The 20879-nt window shown below is 53.2% G+C and overlaps 1 protein-coding gene across 4 annotated transcripts in view; it reads left to right on the top strand.

Moving 5' to 3' along the window:
* USP42 (ubiquitin specific peptidase 42) overlaps window positions 1-20723 on the top strand; it is a 59203-nt gene extending 38480 nt beyond the window's left edge. For 3 of the 4 annotated variants that reach the window (XM_060173243.1, XM_060173244.1, XM_060173245.1), the window contains 15 exons: window positions 1183-1293; window positions 2903-3005; window positions 4112-4179; window positions 5075-5145; window positions 6699-6781; window positions 8645-8756; window positions 10348-10488; window positions 10624-10724; window positions 11566-11719; window positions 13231-13953; window positions 14059-14153; window positions 14982-16457; window positions 18132-18433; window positions 19594-19636; window positions 20095-20723. In XM_060173243.1, coding sequence (XP_060029226.1) covers window positions 1183-1293; window positions 2903-3005; window positions 4112-4179; window positions 5075-5145; window positions 6699-6781; window positions 8645-8756; window positions 10348-10488; window positions 10624-10724; window positions 11566-11719; window positions 13231-13953; window positions 14059-14153; window positions 14982-16457; window positions 18132-18433; window positions 19594-19601 — 3548 coding nt within the window. In that variant the 3' untranslated portion in view covers window positions 19602-19636; window positions 20095-20723. Of the gene's footprint in view, window positions 1-760; window positions 922-1182; window positions 1294-2902; window positions 3006-4111; window positions 4180-5074; window positions 5146-6698; window positions 6782-8644; window positions 8757-10347; window positions 10489-10623; window positions 10725-11565; window positions 11720-13230; window positions 13954-14058; window positions 14154-14981; window positions 16458-18131; window positions 18434-19593; window positions 19637-20094 lie in introns of those variants that run through there. The other variant, XM_060173246.1, reaches the window with a different exon arrangement.
* The last annotated feature ends 156 nt before the right edge of the window (window positions 20724-20879 follow it).

Raw genomic sequence — 20879 nt, 5'->3', positions numbered from 1 at the left:
AATTTATTTAATCCCTTTTCTTGCCCTTGTTGTTTTATTATTGTAGTTATTGATGTTGTCATTGTTGGATAGGATAGAAATGGAGAGAGGAGGGGAAGATAGATAGATAGAGAGAGAGAGAGAGAAAGATAGACACCTGCAGACCTGCTTCACCGCCTGTGAAGCGACTCCCCTGCAGGTGGGGAGCCGGGGGCTTGAACTGGGGTCCTTGCACTTTGTGTCACGTGCGCTTAACCCACTGTGCTACTGCTTGACTCCCTCTACTTGATGTTTTTATTTCTAGCTGCTCTTACTACTTCTCTCAGTCTAAGTGTCGTTTGTGTAGCACACAGACCATCTGTGTGGTTTTCCTTATGGTCTGTTTACCATTGGTGGAGGGTCATAGGCCTGTGGATGTACTGTTTCAAAGTTGTATAACTTAGAACTGTTAAAGTGAAGATTCTTGTATCTGAAGCCAGGGGCTGGGTGGTGGTGCACCCTATCAAGTGCGTATAGTACTAAGCTCAAGGACCCACCCAAGCTTCCCCCTCCTTACCTGCAGGGGGACATTTCGCAAGCAGTGAGGTAGGGCTGCAGGTGTCTCTCTTTCCCTCTCTATCTCCCCCTCCTCTCTCAGTTCCTCTCTGTCCTGTCCAATAAAATGGAAAAAATGTCTGCCAGGAGCAGTGGAATTGTAGTGGCAGCACTGAGCTCCAGAGATAACCCTGGGGGCAGAGAGAGAGAGAGAGAAAGAGAAAAGATCTGAAGCTGTTGGTGTGGATGTTTTTGTTCCTGTTTTCATACATATTCTGAATGATATTCTGGGACACAGGTAGGAGATTGGAAGAGCGTCCCCTTGAGGCAGCCTGTAGCTGAGGGCAGAGCTCGGCCGCCTGTAGACACCGGTGGCGGCCTGTTCTCTCTCCACTTGGTCATGAGCAAGTAAGTTTTCACTTTCCTCAAAAACTAAATTAAAACAAATAAATAGAAGGTGAGGGGCTGGAGAGCTGAGCAGGAGCTGGCTCTGTGCTGACAGTCGGTGCTACCCCTCAGCCCCATCTCACAGGGCCACCTCTCCCTGTCACTTTATGCGCGGGAGACTCGGATGAACGCGCAGGATGTGTGTGGGCCGCGCACCCCTCATCGGCCCCTGACGCGTTCGGAGTCTCCTTTGCTAACTGTGGCTTCTCTCTTGTCTTCCAGGTCATGCAGAAGGGTTCTGTATGATGTGCACCATGCAGGCTCACATCACCCAGGCTCTCAGCAACCCCGGCGATGTCATTAAGCCCATGTTTGTCATTAATGAGATGAGGCGTAAGTATCCTCCGAGCTAGTTGGCACCCGTCTCTTATGGCAACAGACAGGCACGTCTGTCACAAGTGGCCGTGTCCTTGGTAGTCCTACCCCTTAGAAAGCAAAAGACGACTGTGTGTGTGTTTTGATGATGGTGCTGATTGAGAGAGACCCCAGCACCGCACCTTTCTCAGGACAGGGAGGTCCGGGCTTGGAGTCTGGCTCACACACACAGCCAAGCAGCTCACTATGAACGTAAGCGATTTCACCAACTCGAGACAAACCGTTAATAAAATACTCAGTTTAATGTAAGCGAATTAAAACCGACTTAAAACTTAAATTGCCAGTGAAGCCATTGGTAATTTTTGCAGTGAATCTTCCCAGCGTTTGATCTCAGTGCTGAGTGATAGTGACTCTAATACTGCCCCACAGATTTCTTTAAACCATTTCGAGTTGCTTTTAACTGAGTGAAAAAATACTGCATTCAACATAGTGACCAGAATCATCAAAATGCAGTTGAGTTATACACTCACAGTTAAGCTGATTTGTGGATGAGTTTACTTTTTTGGAGCCTCAGGAATGAGACTCTCTTTGCATAACCATTATGCTATGTACCCCCGCCCAAATTTACTTTTTCTACTTAGTTTTTAAGTTAGTTTCTTGTGTTGTAGTAGTCCTGAGACATTTAATGACATTTCCTCTACTTGCCTGTGTATTTTTGTACTAAGCCTTTACCTTGTCTTAAGTAGCTAAGCTGGACTTAAAAACACATGCAAACTTACTCTCCCCAACTCACCCTCCCTCTGGTCTCTGAAATGAGCCACAGAAATGGGTGGTTAGTCATGAACTATAACTGATTTTCTAAAGAGCTTTTGAGGGTTTGGCCCTGGGCGTTATTAACAGGTCTGAGTAGAGAATCCAAAGGTGTTCTGACATTGATGAGCCCTGGCACAACTAACCAAGTGATTCTGTGTGTTCAGTGAGACTCGCCTTCTAAGTGTGGCTGTGAGCACTCGGCCTTGCTGACTGTGAGAGCCACTCTGACAGACAGGGCTCGGCCATGCAGCGGCCACACCTGCACATCTGAGCAGGCGGGCTGTTGGTGACACTCTGTCACGCTGCCGTGTTTGTAGACTCACACGTGTGAGTTTACATATAATTTCCTTCTCCTCCTCCCTACATATAGTTTTTACTGTCTTTTGTGCCGGTGTTTTTCATTTCCTCATTTTGTCTTGAAAATAGTTAAAAATAAGGCTGAAATGTCACTGTTCATCTGAGGATGCCATCTGTTCTGAAGCTCGTTGGGGTGGACTTTAGGTGTGTTTGGGCCTCTCCGTTGTGCACGGATCATCTTGAGAAACGCCGCACAAAGCTCGAGATGTGTTTGCTCACACACATCTTGGATAAATTTTTTTGAGGCAGGAGTCAGTTCAAGTGAAATTGTCTGAACTTGCCACAGACAGTGTCTCTGACTGTTGTCCGACCCCTCAGGCACGAGCCCACCTGGCCGCCACTCAGAAAGCAGGCAGTGAGAAGGTGTTCTTTAAGCCCTCTCTTTAGGTGCAAGTTTGGGGAACCCACCTGCCGCGTGGTGTTTGGCGACATAGCCTTTTCTTTCTTCCAACTCTAGGTATAGCTCGGCATTTCCGCTTCGGGAACCAGGAAGACGCCCACGAGTTCCTGCAGTACACTGTGGACGCTATGCAGAAAGCCTGTCTGAACGGCAGCAATAAGTAAGTACCGTGGGGTCCTGTGAGCTTGCCTCGCTCTGCTTCCCCTGCTGCTCTGTGCTGTGGTGCCTCTACACCACACAGAGCCTCCTGCCTTGGTGCTGGAGTTCCCATGGCCAAGGCCCCGTGGCACAGGGCAGCACTCTGGCTTAAGGGAAGCTGCACAGATGACCAGACACTGCTGTGTGCCTCCCTCTCTGTTCTTGTCTTTTCTTTCTTTCTCTTCTCTTCTTTTTTCTTTTTTAATGTTTTTTATATTTATTTATTTATTCCCTTTTGTTGCCCTTGTTGTTTTATTTTTGTAGTTATTATTGATGTCATCATTGTTGGATAGGACAGAGGAAAAAAAATGGAGAGAGGAGGGGAAGACGGGGAGAGAAAGACAGACACCTACAGACCTGCTTCACCGCCTGTGAAGCGACTCCCCTGCAGGTGGGGAGCTGGGGGCTCGAACCAGGACCCTTACGCTGGTCCTTGCACTTTGCGCCGCGTGCGCTTCACCCGCTGTGCTACTGCCCGACTCCCTCTTTCTTCTTTTTTTAACCAGAGCACTGCTCAGCTCTGGCTTGTGGTGCCAGGGACTAAACCTGTGGCATGAGAGCCTCAGACACTAAAGTCATTTTGCATAACCATTATGTTGTCTCCCCAGCGCCCTCCCTTCAAAAAAGGCATTGTTGACCTGGAAGCCATGAGACCATCCACATGTGAAAGCAGTGAAGCAAGTGGCCTGTGAGATAGCACAGTGGATAGAGTGTTGGGCTCTCAAACATAAGTTTTCAAGTTTGACACCCAGCATTGCCTGTGCTGGGGGGTGTGATGTTGTAGTCCTCTCATAAATAAACAAGATGAGTTAAAAATAATACTGAAGTAAGAGGACTGGGTAGAGGGCACATGTGACCATGCATAAGGACCCTGGTTCAAGCCCAGCTCCCCGCCTACAGGGTGTTGCTCACCTGCGCTGCGTCCTCTGGCTTCAGGGCCGAGTTCCTGTCACACTCTGAGAATCCCTTTGCTGTGCTCCCCACCCCACCTCCTCCTGGGCACTTCTGGTGCTCCTCGACTTCTCGGTTCACACGGTGTCCTCTCTGTCCCCGCCGACTGTCTTTCAGGTTAGACAGACACACCCAGGCCACCACACTGGTCTGTCAGATATTCGGTGGATACCTGAGATCTAGAGGTAAGCGTTCTTTGAAACATTGATGCAGTGGTAGATGCATGTGGTTCAGTAAGGTGCCGTTCTGAAGTGTGTCGGACACTTGTTAGCAGTGATTCCTGGAACATGCTTGGCTGGGGTGGGGCTCACCAACTGTAGCCCTTTCATTTTTCTCTTTTAAATTTATTGATTTACTTAATGGATAGAAATCAAGAGAAGTCAAGAGGGAAGGGCGGGACAGAGAGGGAGAGGGTCAGAGAGACACCTGCAGGTGGAGATTGGGGGGCTTGTGTCTGGTGCTCAGCCAGATGCACCGCCACCTGGTCCCCCGTTTTTCTCTCTCCACACGAGAACTGTGTTCTAGTGTTTTAACATATACCCACCACAGTCTTTCACCGATGCTACCACTGACGTGTGGATGCTGCTGCTGGGTTTTTGTTTTTAATATTTTACTTATTTTGAACAGAGGTAAATAGAGAAAGAGATATCTATTACACTGCCTCACTCTCCTGAAACTTCCTCCTTGTATGTAGTTGGGGACCGGGGACTTGAAGCCAGGTCCTCATGCACTGGAATGTTTGCACTCAACCAGGTGTTGCAGCTGGCCCCTGGCCGCTGCTGTTTCTGAGAACCCCCAGCCCAGGTGCACAGCTGTGTCCTGCTGTGCAGGCTCAGTCCCTGGTGTTGCGCTGCACCTGCCTCGGGGTCTGTGTCCTGCCAGAGGCGCTGCAGCTGACTCGGCCAGCAGGGCCCAAGCAGGAGCGACGCGGTCACCCACGCTGTGGTGCTGAGATCTGGGGTCTGGTCTCTGAGGGGGAGCCAGACTGATCCTTGGCTTTTTCCCTTTGAGTGTGTTCTTGTGTTTTGTCATGTAATCCTGCACTCGCTCATCCTGCCATTTGTTTCTCTTTTGTTTCAGTCAAATGTTTGAATTGCAAAGGCGTTTCAGATACTTTTGATCCGTACCTTGATATAACATTGGAGATAAAGGTAAGTTTGATCATTGCTAAGTGAAAGTCAGCTATCACTTAGATGAATTTATAGTGGATTTATAATTGAGATTATACTTGTTTGAGAACATGAGTCGAAAATTTTTAATATGCTCAGACATTATTTAGAGGGGATTTTAAAATAATAGTAGACATCAAAAAATATTCAACACTGAGGCAGCGGGAGATAGCAAGCACCGTGGTTCTGCAAACAGACTCTCATGCCTGAGGCTCTGAAGTCTCAGGTTCACCCCTGCACCACCATCAGCCAGAGCTGAGCAAGGCTCTGGCAAAAACAAACAAAAAGCTCTACGCTGGGGCTAGGTGGTGGCAGACCTGGTATAGAGCACATGTGTCACCAAGTGCAGGGATGTGGGTTCAAGCCCTGCTCCTGGGGGCAAGCTTCACAAGTGGAGGAGCCATGCAACGGGTGTGGGTATGGTTGTGTCTCTCTCCCACCCTCAGTCAAATAATAAGTCATACTAAGTTATAAAAAATGACACCTTGACACAAAAGTTTAAATACTTTTATTGCTCAAAAGCTTCTCTCTGGTTACAGATGTAGTATTCTGAGACTTTGTGGTAAAAATGAAAAGGGTTGCAGATAAATCTCAGAGCCCACCCCCCAGTAGTACCACCCCTCACCAGTTAGCCAGTCGCCTGGTGCAACCTGCTCTTGTCTAAAGTGGGTGCCGCCTGAGGTCTGCGTGGCTCTTGCTGCTCTCCCTTGGGGCCTCGGGGCGTGTGTGTGTGTGTGTGTGTGTGTGTGTGTGTGTGTGTGTGTTTGAACTCGTGTGCTCTGGGTGGGGGTGGGGGTGTGTGTTTGCACTCGTGTGCACTGGGTGTGTGTGTGCTTGCACTTGTGTGCTCTGGGTGTGTGTGTGTGTGTTTGCACTTGTGTGCTTTGGATGTGTGGGGTAGGGGTGTGTGCTTGCACTCGTGTGCACTGGGAATGTGTGCTTGCACTCGTGTGCTCTGGGAGTGTGTATGTGTTTGCACTTGTGTGCTCTGGGTGTGTGTGTGTGTTTGCACTTGTGTGCTTTGGATGTGTGTGGGGGTAGGGGTGTGTGCTTGCACTCATGTGCACTGGGAGTGTGTGCTTGCACTTGTGTGCTCTGGGTGTGTGTGGGGGTGGGGGTGTGTGCTTGCACTCGTGTGCACTGGGGGTGTGTGTGCTTGTACTTGTGTGCTCTGGGTGTGTGGGTGGGGTGTGTGTGTGTTTGCACCCGTGTGCTCTGGGTGTGTGTTTGGGGGTTGTGTGTGCTTGTACTCGTGTGCTGTGGCTGAATGGTGATTTCTGTGATGAGCCAGTCACGTGACTGACCTCCCTGCTAATAGGTGGCTGGTTTCCATTTGTGTGGATATTTTATTCACGCAGCGGCGAGCAGCCATTCTTCATGTTCACATGTTTGCCTCAGTGTGTGGCCTGTACTTGGGGGACGGGGGTTGGAACTCCCGAGATTTGTCTCCCTGCGCCAGGCTAGTGCTTGCTCTGGCCTTCTGGGTCTGTCCTGCCGCGGTGCTGGTGTTGATGTGGCCGCATTCTCTTCCCCAGGCTGCACAGAGCGTGAACAAGGCGCTGGAGCAGTTTGTGAAGCCGGAGCAGCTGGACGGGGAGAACTCCTACAAGTGCAGCAAGTGCGACCATGGTGGCCCGAGGGGTGGCAGGAGGTTTTGAGGGAGTTGGGGCTGGATTCCCTCAGATTCCCCTCAGCTCCGTGCACTTTTGGGCTGCTGCTGTCTTCCCAGGGGCCAGGGCAGGCAGTGCCTCGGCGTTGACCCCAGAACCATGGACTCTGAGCCCTGGGAGACATGGGCTGAGGTACCAGGCAGGTGTGGGCCTGGAGCTCCCCGCACATGCAGGGCAGTTACTTTTATGAGAGAGGGAAGAGTGCGGGGGCCCTCAGCTCTGGTATATGGTGATTTGGAGATGCAGCCTGGGGCTCAGCCATGGAAGGCCTGTTCTTTAGCACTGAGCTAGCTCCCGGACCCGGTTCCCTACGAATCAAGTAGATTTTTTATTTTTTATTTTTATTTATTCCCTTTTGTTGCCCTTGTTGTTTTATTGTTGTAGTAATTATTGATGTCATTGTTGTATAATACAGAGAGAAATGGAGAGAGGAGGGGAAGACAGAGAGGGGGAGAGAAAGACAGACACCTGCAGACCTGCTTCACCGCCTGTGAAGGGACCTGCCTGCAGGTGGGGAGCCGGGGGTTCGAACCGGGATCCTGACGCCGATCCTTGAGCTTAGCGCCACCTGCGCTTAACACGCTGCGCTACAGCCCGACTCCCGATTTTTTTTTTTTTTTATAGATTTAATAATGATCGACAAGACTGGAAGATAAGAGGGATACAGTTGCCACCACTAGAGTTCTGCATCCCATCCCCTCCATTGGAAGCTTCCCTATTCTTTAAAATCCCTCTAGAAGTATGGACCCAGGATCTCTATGGGGTGCAGAAGGTGGGAGGTCTGGCTTCCGTAAATGCTTCTCAGCTGGACATGGGTGGATCCATAACCCTAGCCTGTTTCTTTCTTTTCCTGTTGGGGCAGAGCTCTGGGGAGGGGAGGTTTCAGGACACATTTATAAGGTCGTCTGCCCAGGGAGGATGTTGGCATCATGGTAGCATCTGCATCTTGGTGGCTGAAAAGCATTGAGATATAAAACAGAACAATAAATAGATTTTTGTCTGTTTATTTCTTGGACTGGATTGCCACTCAGTTCTGACTGTTGGTGGTGCCAGGGATCAAACCTGAGTCCTCCCCTCTGTGCTGTGTCTCCCAGCCCAGTCTCAGCTCTGGTCACACAGCGCAGGTGTTAGGACTATCAGACATTCATCTGCTTCATCCCTTCACAGACATTTCTGACCTTTTGTATCTGGATTGGGCCTTGTTTATTCAAGTGTTATGCTAGCCTAAAATTTTATCAGTTTTTCAGTTTTAATTGAAAAATATATTAATCTAGTTTAAAATTATTATTCACATTTGTGACATCTTAGAATTGTCCTAGCTTTTTCTCTTTTTTTATTTAATTTTACTTATTTATTCCCTTTTGTTGCCCTTATTTTTTATTTTGCAGTTACTATTGTTATTGATGTCATCTTTGTTGGATAGGACAGAGAGAAATGGAGAGAGGAGGGGAAGACAGAGAGGGAGAGACAAAGATAGACACCTGCAGACCTGCTTCACCACTTGTGAAGCGACTCCCCTGCAGGTTGGGGAGCCAGAGGCTCAAACCAGGATTCTTACACTGGTCCTTGCACTTGGTGCCACCTGTGTTTAACCCGCTGCGCTACTGCCTGACTCCCAGTTTTTTATTTTTTTACTTTCATTCCAATTAAACAATTTCCCTGCTCTTAAATTTTAATATTCTTACTCTTGGTGGAGTTCCTCATATAGTGACCTCCTTTGGAATCTAGGATGTTGTAGAGTAATAACAAGGGGGAGCCTGAGATTTAAAAGATCACATTACCTATAATCCTTGGTTTCTGTTCACTTCCAGATGTAAAAAGATGGTTCCAGCTTCAAAGAGATTCACCATCCATCGATCTTCTAATGTTCTTACTCTTTCTCTGAAACGGTTTGCAAATTTTACTGGTGGAAAAATCGCTAAGGTATGGAGATAGTCTTAATCCTTGTTCACGTTGGGCCTTCCCAGACACAAGTGCCAGAGCAGCTAAGGTCATAAAGGGCCTGGTAGTGCCATGTCACTGCTGGATTGTCCAAGCTCTTCCAGCTCAGTAGTGAGGAGAGCAGCACGGCAACGAGGGTGTGGCGTGCGCTTGTCAGTGCAGGTGGCTGTCTCCATATCCGTCCTTCGACGGTATAGACCTACTTGGGGTAGAGCTGCTCACTGAGTGGAGCTGTCTGCTCGGGGCCATGTCAGGGAGGCGGTGATTGGATATGGGAACTTGAGTTTCAAATCCAGAGTACACGGCCGGGCCGTGGCGCAGCGGGTTGAGTACACATGCTGCGAAGTACAAGACCAGAGTAAGGATCCCAGCTTGAGCCCCCAGATCCTCACCTGCGGGGGTTGGGGTGGGGTGGGGTGGGGTGCTTCACTAGCAGTGAAGCTGGTCTGCAAGTGTCTATCTTTTTCTCTCCCTCTCTGTCTTCCCCTCCTCTCTCCATTTCTCTCTGTCCTAGCCAACAACATTGACATCAATAACAACAACAATAATAACTACAACAATGATAAACAACAAGGGCAACAAAAGGGAAAAAGTAGCCTACAGGAGCAGTGGATTCATAGTACAGACACCGAGCCCCAGCAATAACCCTGGAGGCAAAATATATATATATCCAGAGTGATCAGAGTTTCACCCATCCTGGATTCTGGAACTTCCCTGATGCCTTGACAGCCCCCATGTGCTGCTGAGGCTTGAACCCAGTCCACGCTGATGGCAAGGCGTGCCCCTTCCTGCCCAGGGTGGTATGCCTGCAGCCAGAAGCTTGTTTTCTTGTTAGTTGGCTTGTTTTCTGACTAGTAGCCTACCAGACTTTCCCACTTTCTTAAGCTTAGTAGTTGTTATTTGAGTAGTATGACAAAGGAGCAAGCACCGTCTCTGGATTATTAAAAATAAAAATGAGGGGAGTTGGGTGGTAGCACAGTGGGTTAAGCATAGGTGGAGCAAAGCACAAGGACCGGTTTAAGGATCCCGGTTCAAACCCCCGGCTCTCCACCTGCAGGGGAGTCACTTCACAGGCGGTGAAGCAGGTCTGCAGGTGTCTGTCTTTCTCTCCCCCCTCTGTCGTCCCCTCCTCTCTCCATTTCTCTCTGTCCTATCCAACAGCAACAACATCAATAATATCTAGAACAATAAAACAACAAAGGGCAACAAAAGGGAATAAGTAAATATTAAAAATATATATATAATAAAAAACATTAAAATGAGGGTGACTCAGGCCTAGGTTGGCTGCCTGCTACAGCTTCCCAATGGCCCCTGAGGATTGAATGTGGCTTCTCCTTTGCTCTAAGGAGCGGGAGGGGCCCCCGGGCCTATGCTGAGTGCTTGGGTTCAACCGTGATCTGGCTGGTTGAACCTTTCGGAGTGTGGTTCGGTGTGTGACCTTTCTAGAACATCACAGGGTGTGCTGTCCTGGACATCTCGGTGTCTCCTGCCCTGTGTGCACCTGGACACCCACCTCTGAATGTGCGGGCTCCTTGCCCCTGGTGACAACGTTCCTTGTTCTCCCCCACTCTAGGATGTGAAATATCCCGAGTATCTCGATATCCGGCCGTACATGTCTCAGCCCAGTGGGGAACCGATCATCTACGTCTTGTATGCGGTCCTGGTACACACCGGCTTTAACTGCCATGCGGGTCATTACTTCTGCTACATCAAGGTACACCACGTGCTAGTTGCTGACAGCTGTCCTGACCTTACTCCAGAAGACAACGCCGTGACCGTGGGGAACCCGCGTCTTGGGTCTTCCTGCTTCCCTGTTGATGTGTAAGATCTCTTGACGACTCTCTTGCAGGCTAGCAACGGCCTCTGGTACCAAATGAATGACTCCATCGTGTCTACCAGTGATATCAGATCGGTACTCAGCCAGCAAGCTTACGTCCTCTTTTACATCAGGTACTGTTGGGTGTATGCATTCAGGCGCTTGTCTCACAGCATCTCTGTCCCTCTCGTCCACACATTTAAATTCAGTGTTGGGCTATCAACATAGCCTGACGGTGCAGGGAGAGTGAGAAGGGTCCTCTTGGGGTGTGGCCTTTGAGTTTGATGCAGCGTCCAGCTCCTGGCAAGGTTAACAGTGACATGCACAGAGGAAGGGGAAGAGGAGATCTCTGGGAGACAGGCCCCTGCAGCTGGCCCCAGATGGCAGCCTTGAAACCAAGACAGTGGGTGAGCACCCAGGGCTGGTCACGCCACCTCCCGGCCACCCAGCACAGCCACAGCACTCCCCGCCTTTCTCTTCTGTGGCTGCTGCACAGAACTGCAGAAAGTGGGAAAGAAACAGGCACCTCCTCTCACCTGTGAGGCACCTGTCCTGCTCTTCTGTGTCACAGTGAGCTCCCAAACTGCGGTGTGTCCCTGTTTCGAGCTGTTACACAGCTGCTCAGAGAGCTTTCTGAAGTGTTTTAGTATTAGGAGGAAGTGCTCCAGACACAGACAAAGCAGTGAGTTTATACACCAGCATTGAAAGAGCAGGACAGGTGCCTCACAGGTGAGAGGAGGTGCCTGTTTCTTTCCCACTTTCTGGACGTCACTGACTCTAGAGTGCTGTATGTTTGTCATTAGAAGAACACCAGGAGACAGAGAAGTAGCTTCTAGATAGACATGTCTGTGGCTGCACAGGTGAGGAGACACTCGGCTCCTGCTGAGAGTGCCCAAGTGTGACTGAGTCCAGGGCCACGTCAGCCTTGGGGGCAGGTCCCGTTTGACCCTGGGTAATCATGCGGCCTGTCCCCAGGTCCCACGATGTGAAAAATGGAGGCGAACCGACCCATCCCACCCACAGTCCTGGTCAGTCCTCTCCCCGACCAGTCATCAGCCAGCGGGTCGCCAACAGCAAGCAGACAGCGTCTGGCTTCATTGGCCCCCAGCTTCCCGCCCACATGATGAAGGTACCGGGACTGCGTGCGTGCGTGCGTGCGTGTGTGTGTGTCCCCTGCGAGTGTGTGGCTCGTCCTCTGTCTTCCGTCAGCTGGTGCTGCAGTGTTAATCACGGCTTCCGGCACAGCTGCTATCTGATCAGAGTGTTCACGCAACACACAGGCGCTTAGGAGGCTTCTCCGGCAGACTAGAAATCTCAGTGTCATACAGGAAGCAGGAGAGCTACAGGCCAGGCGCGTTGGTGCTGGACGCAGATGCTGCTCTGGAGCCACCACGTGGCCTTTGTGTCCCCCCAGGCCGTTCCAGAGTGTGGCACCCAGGTGTCCACAGAGCACAGTTTCAGGCCCGGAGGTGGGTGGCCTGGCCACCCCCTGGAAGAGTCTGTCTCTATACAGCGTGCCTTTACCTGCCTTCCAGTCTGTCTCCATTTATGTAGGAACAGACCACAGTTGGGTGCAGGCTGTGCTGTTTGCATGTGGCCCAGTGGGGACCAAATGGAGTCACAGGGCAGCCTCCTTCAGCAGCTAGACAGACCCCTGCCACCCGAGCTGAAGTGTGCTAGGAGGGAGGTAGTACTGATTTTATTTTATTTTATTTTATTTTTGCCACCAGAGTGGTACTGGGACTTGGTGCTTGCAAAACAAAATCGGTGCTTCCAGCAGCTGTTCTATTTTTATTTCTGTTTTTTTAAATATTTTTTTGGACAGAAATAGAAGAGAGAGACAGACAGACAGACAGACAGACAGATGCCTGCAGCACTTTTCCCGCTTGTGGAGTTTCCCCAAATAGGTAGGGACCCTTGGGCAGGTCACCACTACCCAGCCCAAGTTCTTTAAAAAATAATCTTAAAATTTATTTACTGATTACACATGAGTGGGGTTCATAGCAGACAGGAAGAGTTTGACAGTACATGGAGACAAGCCAAGAACCTCAGATGCCAAAGTCCAGCGCTCCAGTTCAGCTGCCCCTCTACCCAGGCACCAGTACTGAGTTCTGAAGAGGTCACTGGGATGGTGTGCTTGGTTGTGGAAAGACCCAGGCCTCCGCATACTGAAGGCAGCTTCTGTGCCGTGGTGTCTTTTTATCTGGGGGGGTGGGGGTGGAAGAGAGTGTGTGTGTGTCTGTGTGTCTGTGTCTGCCCATTGCTAAATTAGCAAGTCATTAAGCTATTAAGGGAACACCGACAGCCAGACAGGATGGCCCTCTGAACACAGCGAGTGCCACCCCCCAGTCTGTCACTTCTGGGGTAGGACAGCAGTGATTGAGTCTGCAGTCTAGAGACGCCACAGTGGGAAGGAGACAGTTGTGTCCCTGCACCTAGGACAGCGCTGGCTCCCCGGGGCTGGCACCCCTTCCTGTGCACAAGGGCGCTCCCACAAGTGCATCCGAGCAGTAAGCCCCCTGTGGTAGGCAGAGAGATTCTGGTCAGGAAACTGCCCTGAGGAGGAGCCTACTGGGCAGGCGTGGTCTGTGGCGGGCGGGCCTGGGGCGCTCTCGCCCACCTGTGTCCTCTTTCTTCCAGAACCCCCCTCACCTCAATGGGACCGGGCCGTTGAAGGAGACACCGAGCAGCTCCATATCGACGCCTAATGGCAACTCGAGTGTCACCCGGGCTGGTCCCGTGGCTGCCTCGACCTCCGTTCAGAATTGGTCGGTGAACCGGTCCTCTGTTATCCCTGAGCACCCCAAGAAGCAAAAGATCACCATCAGTATTCACAACAAGCTGCCTGTCCGCCAAGGCCAGCCTCCGCCCAGCCTCCATGGCAACTCTCTGGAGAACCCCAGCAAGCCCGCTCCCTCAGCCACCATCACCAGTCCCTCCGCAGCCCAGTCTACCTCGAGCGCACCCCCAATACCAGCCGCCGGCCACACAGCCAGGCAGCCCGCGAGTGAGTCCTGCCCCAAGCCTGTGGTGAATGGCAAGTCCAAGCTGAACTCCAGCGTCCTGGTCCCTTATGGCGCCGAGTCCTCCGAGGACTCTGACGAAGATGCCAGGGGCCCGGGCAGGGAGAACGGCGTGGGCACTGCCGAGGGCGCCCGCTCACCCACTCCGGCCACGGAGGACGCGGAGGCCGCCGAGGCCCCCCGGCATGAGCTTCACGAACCCGTGACCCTTAACGGTGCTAACGGCGCAGATGGTGACCCTAAGGAGAGTGGCTTGCTGTGCGAGGGGGTGGGCTCCCATGGCCAGCCCACCCTGAACTCGCAGAACCCCTTCTCCAAGGCCAACGGGCTGCCTGCCAAGGTGAGGGCTAGGTGTTGCAGGGTGGCCGCTGGGGCGGCTGGCCAGGTAGAATTCCGGGAGGCTCGGAGCGGCCGCGGGGTTGAAGTGTCTCCCTCTCTCATTCAGCTGCCGCCTGCTCCTCTGGCGCCCCTCCCAGAGGACAGAGTCCTGGAGACCTTCAGACCCAGCCACAGCGCAAAGGGCCCTGCAGAGGCGGCCAGGTGAGATAGTCCCATGCCTTGCACCCGCATCCCTGTGCTTCACACTGACCTGGCGTGAGAAGTGCGGTGGTGTCTCCAGGAGACCGGCCGGCCAGCATGTCACTCTCTGTGCCACCGAGCTCTCACCGCCGCCCACAGGCCACTCAGCACATCCTCTCCTATTCCCCCGCCCCCATGATGACAAGGGCTGGGCGGGACTATTTCCTTTTAATTCCCCAGAGTCCCACTCAACTCTGGTTTGTGGTAGTGCTGGGCACTCTGCAGCGTCAGGCATAGAGGCCTTTGTGTTCGGCCTTTAGGCTGTCTCCTCACCCTAGGATCTCTCTCATGAGCCATGAGCCGTACTTCCAAAACACCGCAATGAGCAAGGGCAGAGCTGACTGGCCACAGGTTTCCTGAGACCCCACACGCCTCACCTTCTGACAGAATCTAGGGAACGGTGGCGCTGCCCCGAGGCTGTTGAGAAAAATCAAAGGAGTGTGAAAAAGACCCCCAGCCCCCAGTCACTTGACCTTCCTGACTGTTGAAACCTGGTCAGAGGGCTTAGAAAGCACCTTAGAGATGGCAGGGGCCTGCGGGCGGGCGGGCGGGCGGGCGGGCAATGAGGTGAGAGGCAGGCGCAGGAGATGTTGCCACGCTGGACACGTGTGATGGGGTCTTTAGAAACAGGAAGCCCGCCCAGTATTCATCCCTACAGTGAGATGAGAGGCGAGACAGTGTTTAGTGCCTGAGTGCTGAGGTGTTTGCCTGTGAGTCAGCAAACCTTGACCCCTTGACCCCCAAGCTGATGACTGACCTGCTTCTCTCTCTGTCTGGGTGGCACTGCAGTCCAAGCGGAGCAGAACAAAGTCCGCCTGGGGATCCTGAGGTGGATGGAGAGGCTGGCAGCCCCACTCCGGATTCCCACGAGAGACCGGAGGCGCTCTCGAGTCTCGGCAGCCAGTCAGAAGCGGCTCCGCTGCCCTCGGACCCCAGTCCACAGTCTACCAAAGACGTCGTCTCCGAGGATCTCTCTACACGGCCTGTCGAGCTTGTGCCCAGCCCCGGCAGCCCCTGCCCTCCCCAGCAGGATACCCCCAAGGACTGCCCACTTTCTCCAATGGGGGACCCCGGTGAGCCTGGTGGACCCTCTCCAGAGGCCGGCGGGGTGCCGGCAGGGAGTCCACGGACCGATGTGGTCACGGTGGACGTGGAGGGGAGGCTGAGCCCGGCTCCCCCTGCACAGGCAGATGGCGGCTGTGAGCGCCAACTCCTCTTCTCTGTTGCTCGGGACAAATGCACGCATCCCTCAGACCCCTCGGCGAGCACCCCAGAGGAGCTGCCTGCCGCCCTGCCCGGCAGGATCACAGAAAACCATTCAGGAGAGGCCCTCGATCTGGGCCATGGGGACCAAGGTGAAGAGGACAAGGTAGAGCAGAAGGTTCCGGACCCCTCTCCAGCAAAGGAAAAGATCAGCAGCCTCCGGAAAGTGGACCGTGGGCACTACCGGAACTGGAGAGACCGCTCCTCCAGCGGCGAGCGTGCCCGCGAGAGCCGGAGCAAGACAGAGGACCAGGACCGCTACCACCGCCGTCGGCACCCCTACGGGCGGGAGCGGGAGCGGGAGCGGCCCCGGCAGGAGCACCCCCGCACAGAGCAGTGCAGCGGGAGCCTGCACCCCCCCTGCCACAGCGACAGGCTCAGCCCGGGCGAGCGCCACCTGCCGGGCAGGTGCAGGCGTGGCCACCACCACTCACGCAGCCACGGCCCTGAGCAGGAGTGGAGCCGGCACCGCCATTCGGAGAGTGAGCATGCCTGGGGCCGGGGCAGGTACCACCCTGACAAGCTGCGCTGGGACAGAGGCCGCTACTACCATGACAGGTACGCTCCATACGCGGCCCGGGAGGCATGGGACTGGAAGCCCTTCCACGGCGACCGTGACTACAAGGCCGGCCCCCCCGGCCGACCCCACGAGGACTACCACCGCACCAGGAAGGGCTACGAGCCAGCCGCCAGGGACAAGGAGCGCCACCACTTTAGCCCCCGCTCGGGCCCACCCCACGCCCCCCCACACCCCGACAGGCACGCCCATGAGAAACTTGCGCTTGCCACAGAGGCCAGCTGCCACCTCACTGATCGTTGCCACCAGCCCGAGGACGTGAAGCCACGGAAACGCAGGTACGAGAGCACGGATGCTGCCGACGGCCACGAGGGGAAGAGAGCCTGGTGCAGCTGCCATAAGAGCCCTTCGCAGGAGCCCAGAGCCAAGAAGCACAAGAAGTCCAAGAAGAAAAAGAAATCCAAGCACCGAGCTCGGGAGTCCAGGTGAGGCGAGGCCTGTCCCCGGGTCCGCGGCTCTGACCCAGCTCCATCCTGGGCGTGGATGCGCCCCTTTGTACAGACTCCTAGAGCCAGACTCTGCTCAGCACCACACGCTGGCTCTCATCTTCCTCTTTACCTTTTCTTTTTCCCAGAGCCCTCCTCAGCCCTGGTTTATGGTGTGTGGGAGATGGAGCCTGTGAGTTCAGACCTTCAGGCATTTCTCCCCAGCTCTGGTTTTTCAGTTTATTAACGAGAAATGCTGGGGCACCACTCTGGCGCCTGCCGTCAGACCCGGGACCTCATGTGCCCTGCCCGGCTTAACAAACATTCGGGTTCTCAGAGTGATGTGCCAGCTGTGGTCACTGTGTGTCATGCTCTCTAGACGAGGATGTGGAGTCTGAGGGCCAGCAGCTGGTGTTAGTACTGACTCCTCGGATGGAAGTCATTTTCCACCTGTTAATCTGTCCTTGACATTCACTGTCACAAGGGCAGGAAGCTTGCTGCCATCGTCCCTGACAGTTGCACACCCAAGTGGGAACCCCAGCCCTGTGGTCTGCTGCTCGGCTTTTGGCTATTTGACAACTGAAATTATTCAGGAAAGTTTGGGTGGGCGCCCGCCAGGCTTTCCACTGGGGCTCAGTGCCCACACAGGGACTCCGCTGCCCCCGGTCACCTCCGTGTTTGTTTGGTTTCTTCCTGACACACACAGAAATGGGGGCGGGGGAGCACACCTACTCCACTTGTGAAGCTTCCTGCCTGTGGGGACCAGGGGCTTGAACCTGGGTCTATGTGCGTTGGAATACATGCAGTCTACTATGTGTCCCACTGCCTGGTCCTAGTTTTTGGATTCCTTCCCCCCCCCCCCAAAAAAAAAAAAAGGTATGGAGAGAATTGGCACACCAGAGATTGAACTCGAGACCAGCTTATGCTTGAGAGTCTGACAATTATTTTTTTATAGAAATTGACAGGGAGGAGGGAGATAGGAGACACCTGCAGCTCCACTTAACCGCTCATGAAGCTTACTCCCTGCGGGGGTAGGGCCCCTACCCCGGGTCTTCAGACACGGTGATATGTGCTTTGCCGGGCATGTCAGTGCCCAGCTTTCAGTTGATGTCTTTGGTTTTGGGTTTTTTGGTTTTTTGCCACCAGGGTTACTATACTGGGGTTTGGTGCCTGTGCGGAGAGAAATGGGGGACAGTGTAAGCTAGAGGAGAGACACCTACAGCACTGGTTTAGCAATAGTGAAACTTCTCCCTGCAGGTGGGGACTGGGGCTTGAATCTGGGTCCTTTTATGTGGTGATGTGTGTGCTCAGGCAGGTGTGCCACTGCCCAGTTCCTTAAGTATTTTATTCTGTGTTGGGTTGGACCCAGGGCCTGACTCACAGGATATACACCCTGCCCCACCACCTCCTTGCATGTCATATTGTTAAAAGTTCAGTGGATCCTCATCTTGTGGTTGACTGTCCGCACTGAGTTGGAAGGGTGGGAACGGAAGCTGGAACCCAGGAGGTACAGGTGGGCCAGTGGCACGCTGGTTCTTCCCCGGCCACGTGCTTCAGGAGTCAGGCAGACGCTCGGGTGTCCTGGCCAGCCAAGCCAAAGGCTGGAGTAGTGGGGGCGCTGTGCTCTGGTCTGATCCCGCCCACCCTCCCTCCCTCCCTCCCTCCCTCCCCCAGGTGTCACCAGGACTCAGACCTCTCAGTGGCCTGCTCAGACGTGGACCTCCACAGACACAGGAAGAAGAAGAAGAAAAAGAAGAGGCACTCGAGGAGATCTGAGGACTTTGTCAGAGACCCTGAACAGCACTTACCCAAGGCCGTCAGCTCCGAGACTGTTGACCACTTCCGGAGGAGTGAGGGCGCACTCCCCCTCACTGATGGCCTGCCTCTGGAAGGCACTGGGACTTCCCGGGAGAAGACAAAACACCTCCGGATGGAGAGCAGGGATGACAGGTGTCATCTCTCTGCCTGTGGCCAGGGTAAGAGGTTCGGGGGAGTGAGAATAGAGGGGGTTTTCGGAAAAGTGAGAAAACCTCAGTGACTTGGGGGGGTGTCGCAGAAAGCCACAGGTACCTGGGACCCCAAACCGGTTCCTCCGCTTGCTGGGGGGCCTGCGTGACAGTGGCCTGGCAGAACCCCAGGACATGATTCTGGGTGCCTTGGCCTTTGCTATGGGTAGGACCAGAAGTTTGATCTTAAGGCACTGAGAGAAGTGCATTTAGTACTGAGGATTGCACGGGCGTGAGCCCTGGATCAGTCTCTGCTGAGAGCCCTGCCACTAACTGCACCACTGGGTCGTCCTCCCTGTCATTCCCATAACAAAATTCAGAGCCTGTGGCGGGCGTCAGGACTGTGCAGGACTTGGTGTGACCTCAAGGGCTGCAGGTCGGATAGGCTGGAATTTCACTTTAAGATTCATTGTTTCGCTGAGAGTGCGCCTTCTGGGCCACGTGACTGGCTGCTTACTGCCCACCAGGATGTCGCCGGGGCTTGGTTGCCTACACAACTCTGTTTGCCTTTAGAAAGAGGATGAGAGACACCACAGCTCTTGTGAAGCTTCCCATGTGGTGGCCTGGGGCTCAAGCCCAGGTCCTCTCTACTCTGTGGGCCCCACCCACCCCACAGCTTGTATTTCAAATGCACTCATTTCACACCAGTCCTACAGTGGGGTCTTCTGTATCTGGAATTGGGGGTTGCCAACAGCGGGAAAGGCGTCTTGCCTGGAGGCCGTCTGCCCAGCCACACGTGCCCTGTGGCTACATGCTGGGGAGGCCCTCGGGTGGCCCCCACTTAGCTGGCGACTGTCGCCGTGGCTTCCAGGAGGCAGCCTGTCGTGTCTGCTGAGGGCTGAGCCCCTGACGCTCTGGTGGGCGGGGGGAGTTCAGGACTATTCCAGAGCCCTCCCCAGAAGCCACAGCCAAGCCCATCAGCAGAGTGGCCCCAAAGGCAGGTCTGTTTTCTGGGCGCCTCGCCGGCTGGCACTGATCTCCACACATGGCCGGGGCCAGGCCGCCACGCTCAAAGACTGACCGATGGCAGCACCAGCCTGCTCTTCTGAAATGGGGGTGACAGTGCCATACTCGTTCCTGAGGGCAGGTGGGCAGGGACCACACTTAAAAACGTGCTTCCTGTTTTCTAGGTGACTGAACACTTGGCCTCCAGACATACATTCTCTAGTCACGGTAAGCGGCCTCCTGCCCCCTCCCGCCGCACATAGGACCTGGCTCTCTCTGCTCCAAGGGTGGTGCTGTCAGGAGCTGTCCTGTGGGGAGTTTATTAAACATGAGTTTCATATAAGGCAGAGAGGCCGCCAGAGCCGGGGATCCAAATGGGAGCCTCAGACGTGGAAGTTGAGCCGTTTCCCCAGCTGAGGGCAGACTTGTCCATCAGCCAGGGGTTGAAGGGAATTTCAGTGAACTGTCTGGACAGACAACGGACTTGCAGCAGTCAGCAGGCTTTATTGTGGCCCAGCTCCGAATCACAGTGCCAGGCTTGAACCTGGGGCCTCAGGCAATGAGCTCTCTCCCTCCCGAGCCATTACCAGTCTCCCCATTTAGAGGAAGGGGCTGGGAGTCTCCACAGGTGCGGCCCGTGTCCAGCAGGGGGCGCCCTCACTCACCTGCCACCTCTTATTTTGCAGATTCAGCGTCCAACAGAAGCCATCCCAGCCCAGCTTAAATTATATAGAAACTGTTCAAATCTGCGTGGTGCTTCTTTAGTATACTGTACAGATTTTACCATGGAGAACTTTTTCTTTAGTTTTTACCTTTTCTTAACGACCCTGATTCCAAACAGATATGAACACTTTGTACAACTGCTGACACTGTAAAATACCGTGTAACATAGGGCACGCTGAGAACATGCCCTGGACTAGAACACCTCAAATGCTGCTCAACCAGACTCAGGTGGATCCCTCACACCCCTGCAACGCTCCTCCCGGCTGACCCCGGCGCAAGACCAGGCCGGACAGAGCCCGTGGAATTGCTCAAAGTACAAACTGACAGTGTGTATATTTAATTTATAGACTTATTTAAAGACTTGAGAGCATTCTGTTTTCTGTCATGTCTGATACTAGAAACTAATTTGCTTATTTCAGTTGTATTCAAGATTTGAAGATGTATTTTATAGACAAGTTCTGTTTTTGAACTTTGTGGAACTATTCCAATCAATTTCCCAGTTATGATGAGTATTCACATTATGAATGTATAGCCCAAACTTTATTTGTAAAGCCTACAGTATGTTTTTATTACATCACTTTTTTATACAGTGTCTCTTGTCTCGACTATGATATTGGAGTCTGAGTTGTTAGCTTGGTCCCTTAAAGTTTCTAGTTACAGACAAAATCATACTGTGATTTTATTTTTAATATGGATATGCTATCAAACTGTGATACACTTATATTCACTGGTCCTGCATCAGGAGACG

Source organism: Erinaceus europaeus, chromosome 15 (genome assembly GCF_950295315.1).
Source record: "Erinaceus europaeus chromosome 15, mEriEur2.1, whole genome shotgun sequence".
NCBI classification, from domain to species: Eukaryota; Metazoa; Chordata; class Mammalia; order Eulipotyphla; family Erinaceidae; genus Erinaceus; species Erinaceus europaeus.
This window is presented reverse-complemented; position numbering and strand designations above follow the sequence as displayed.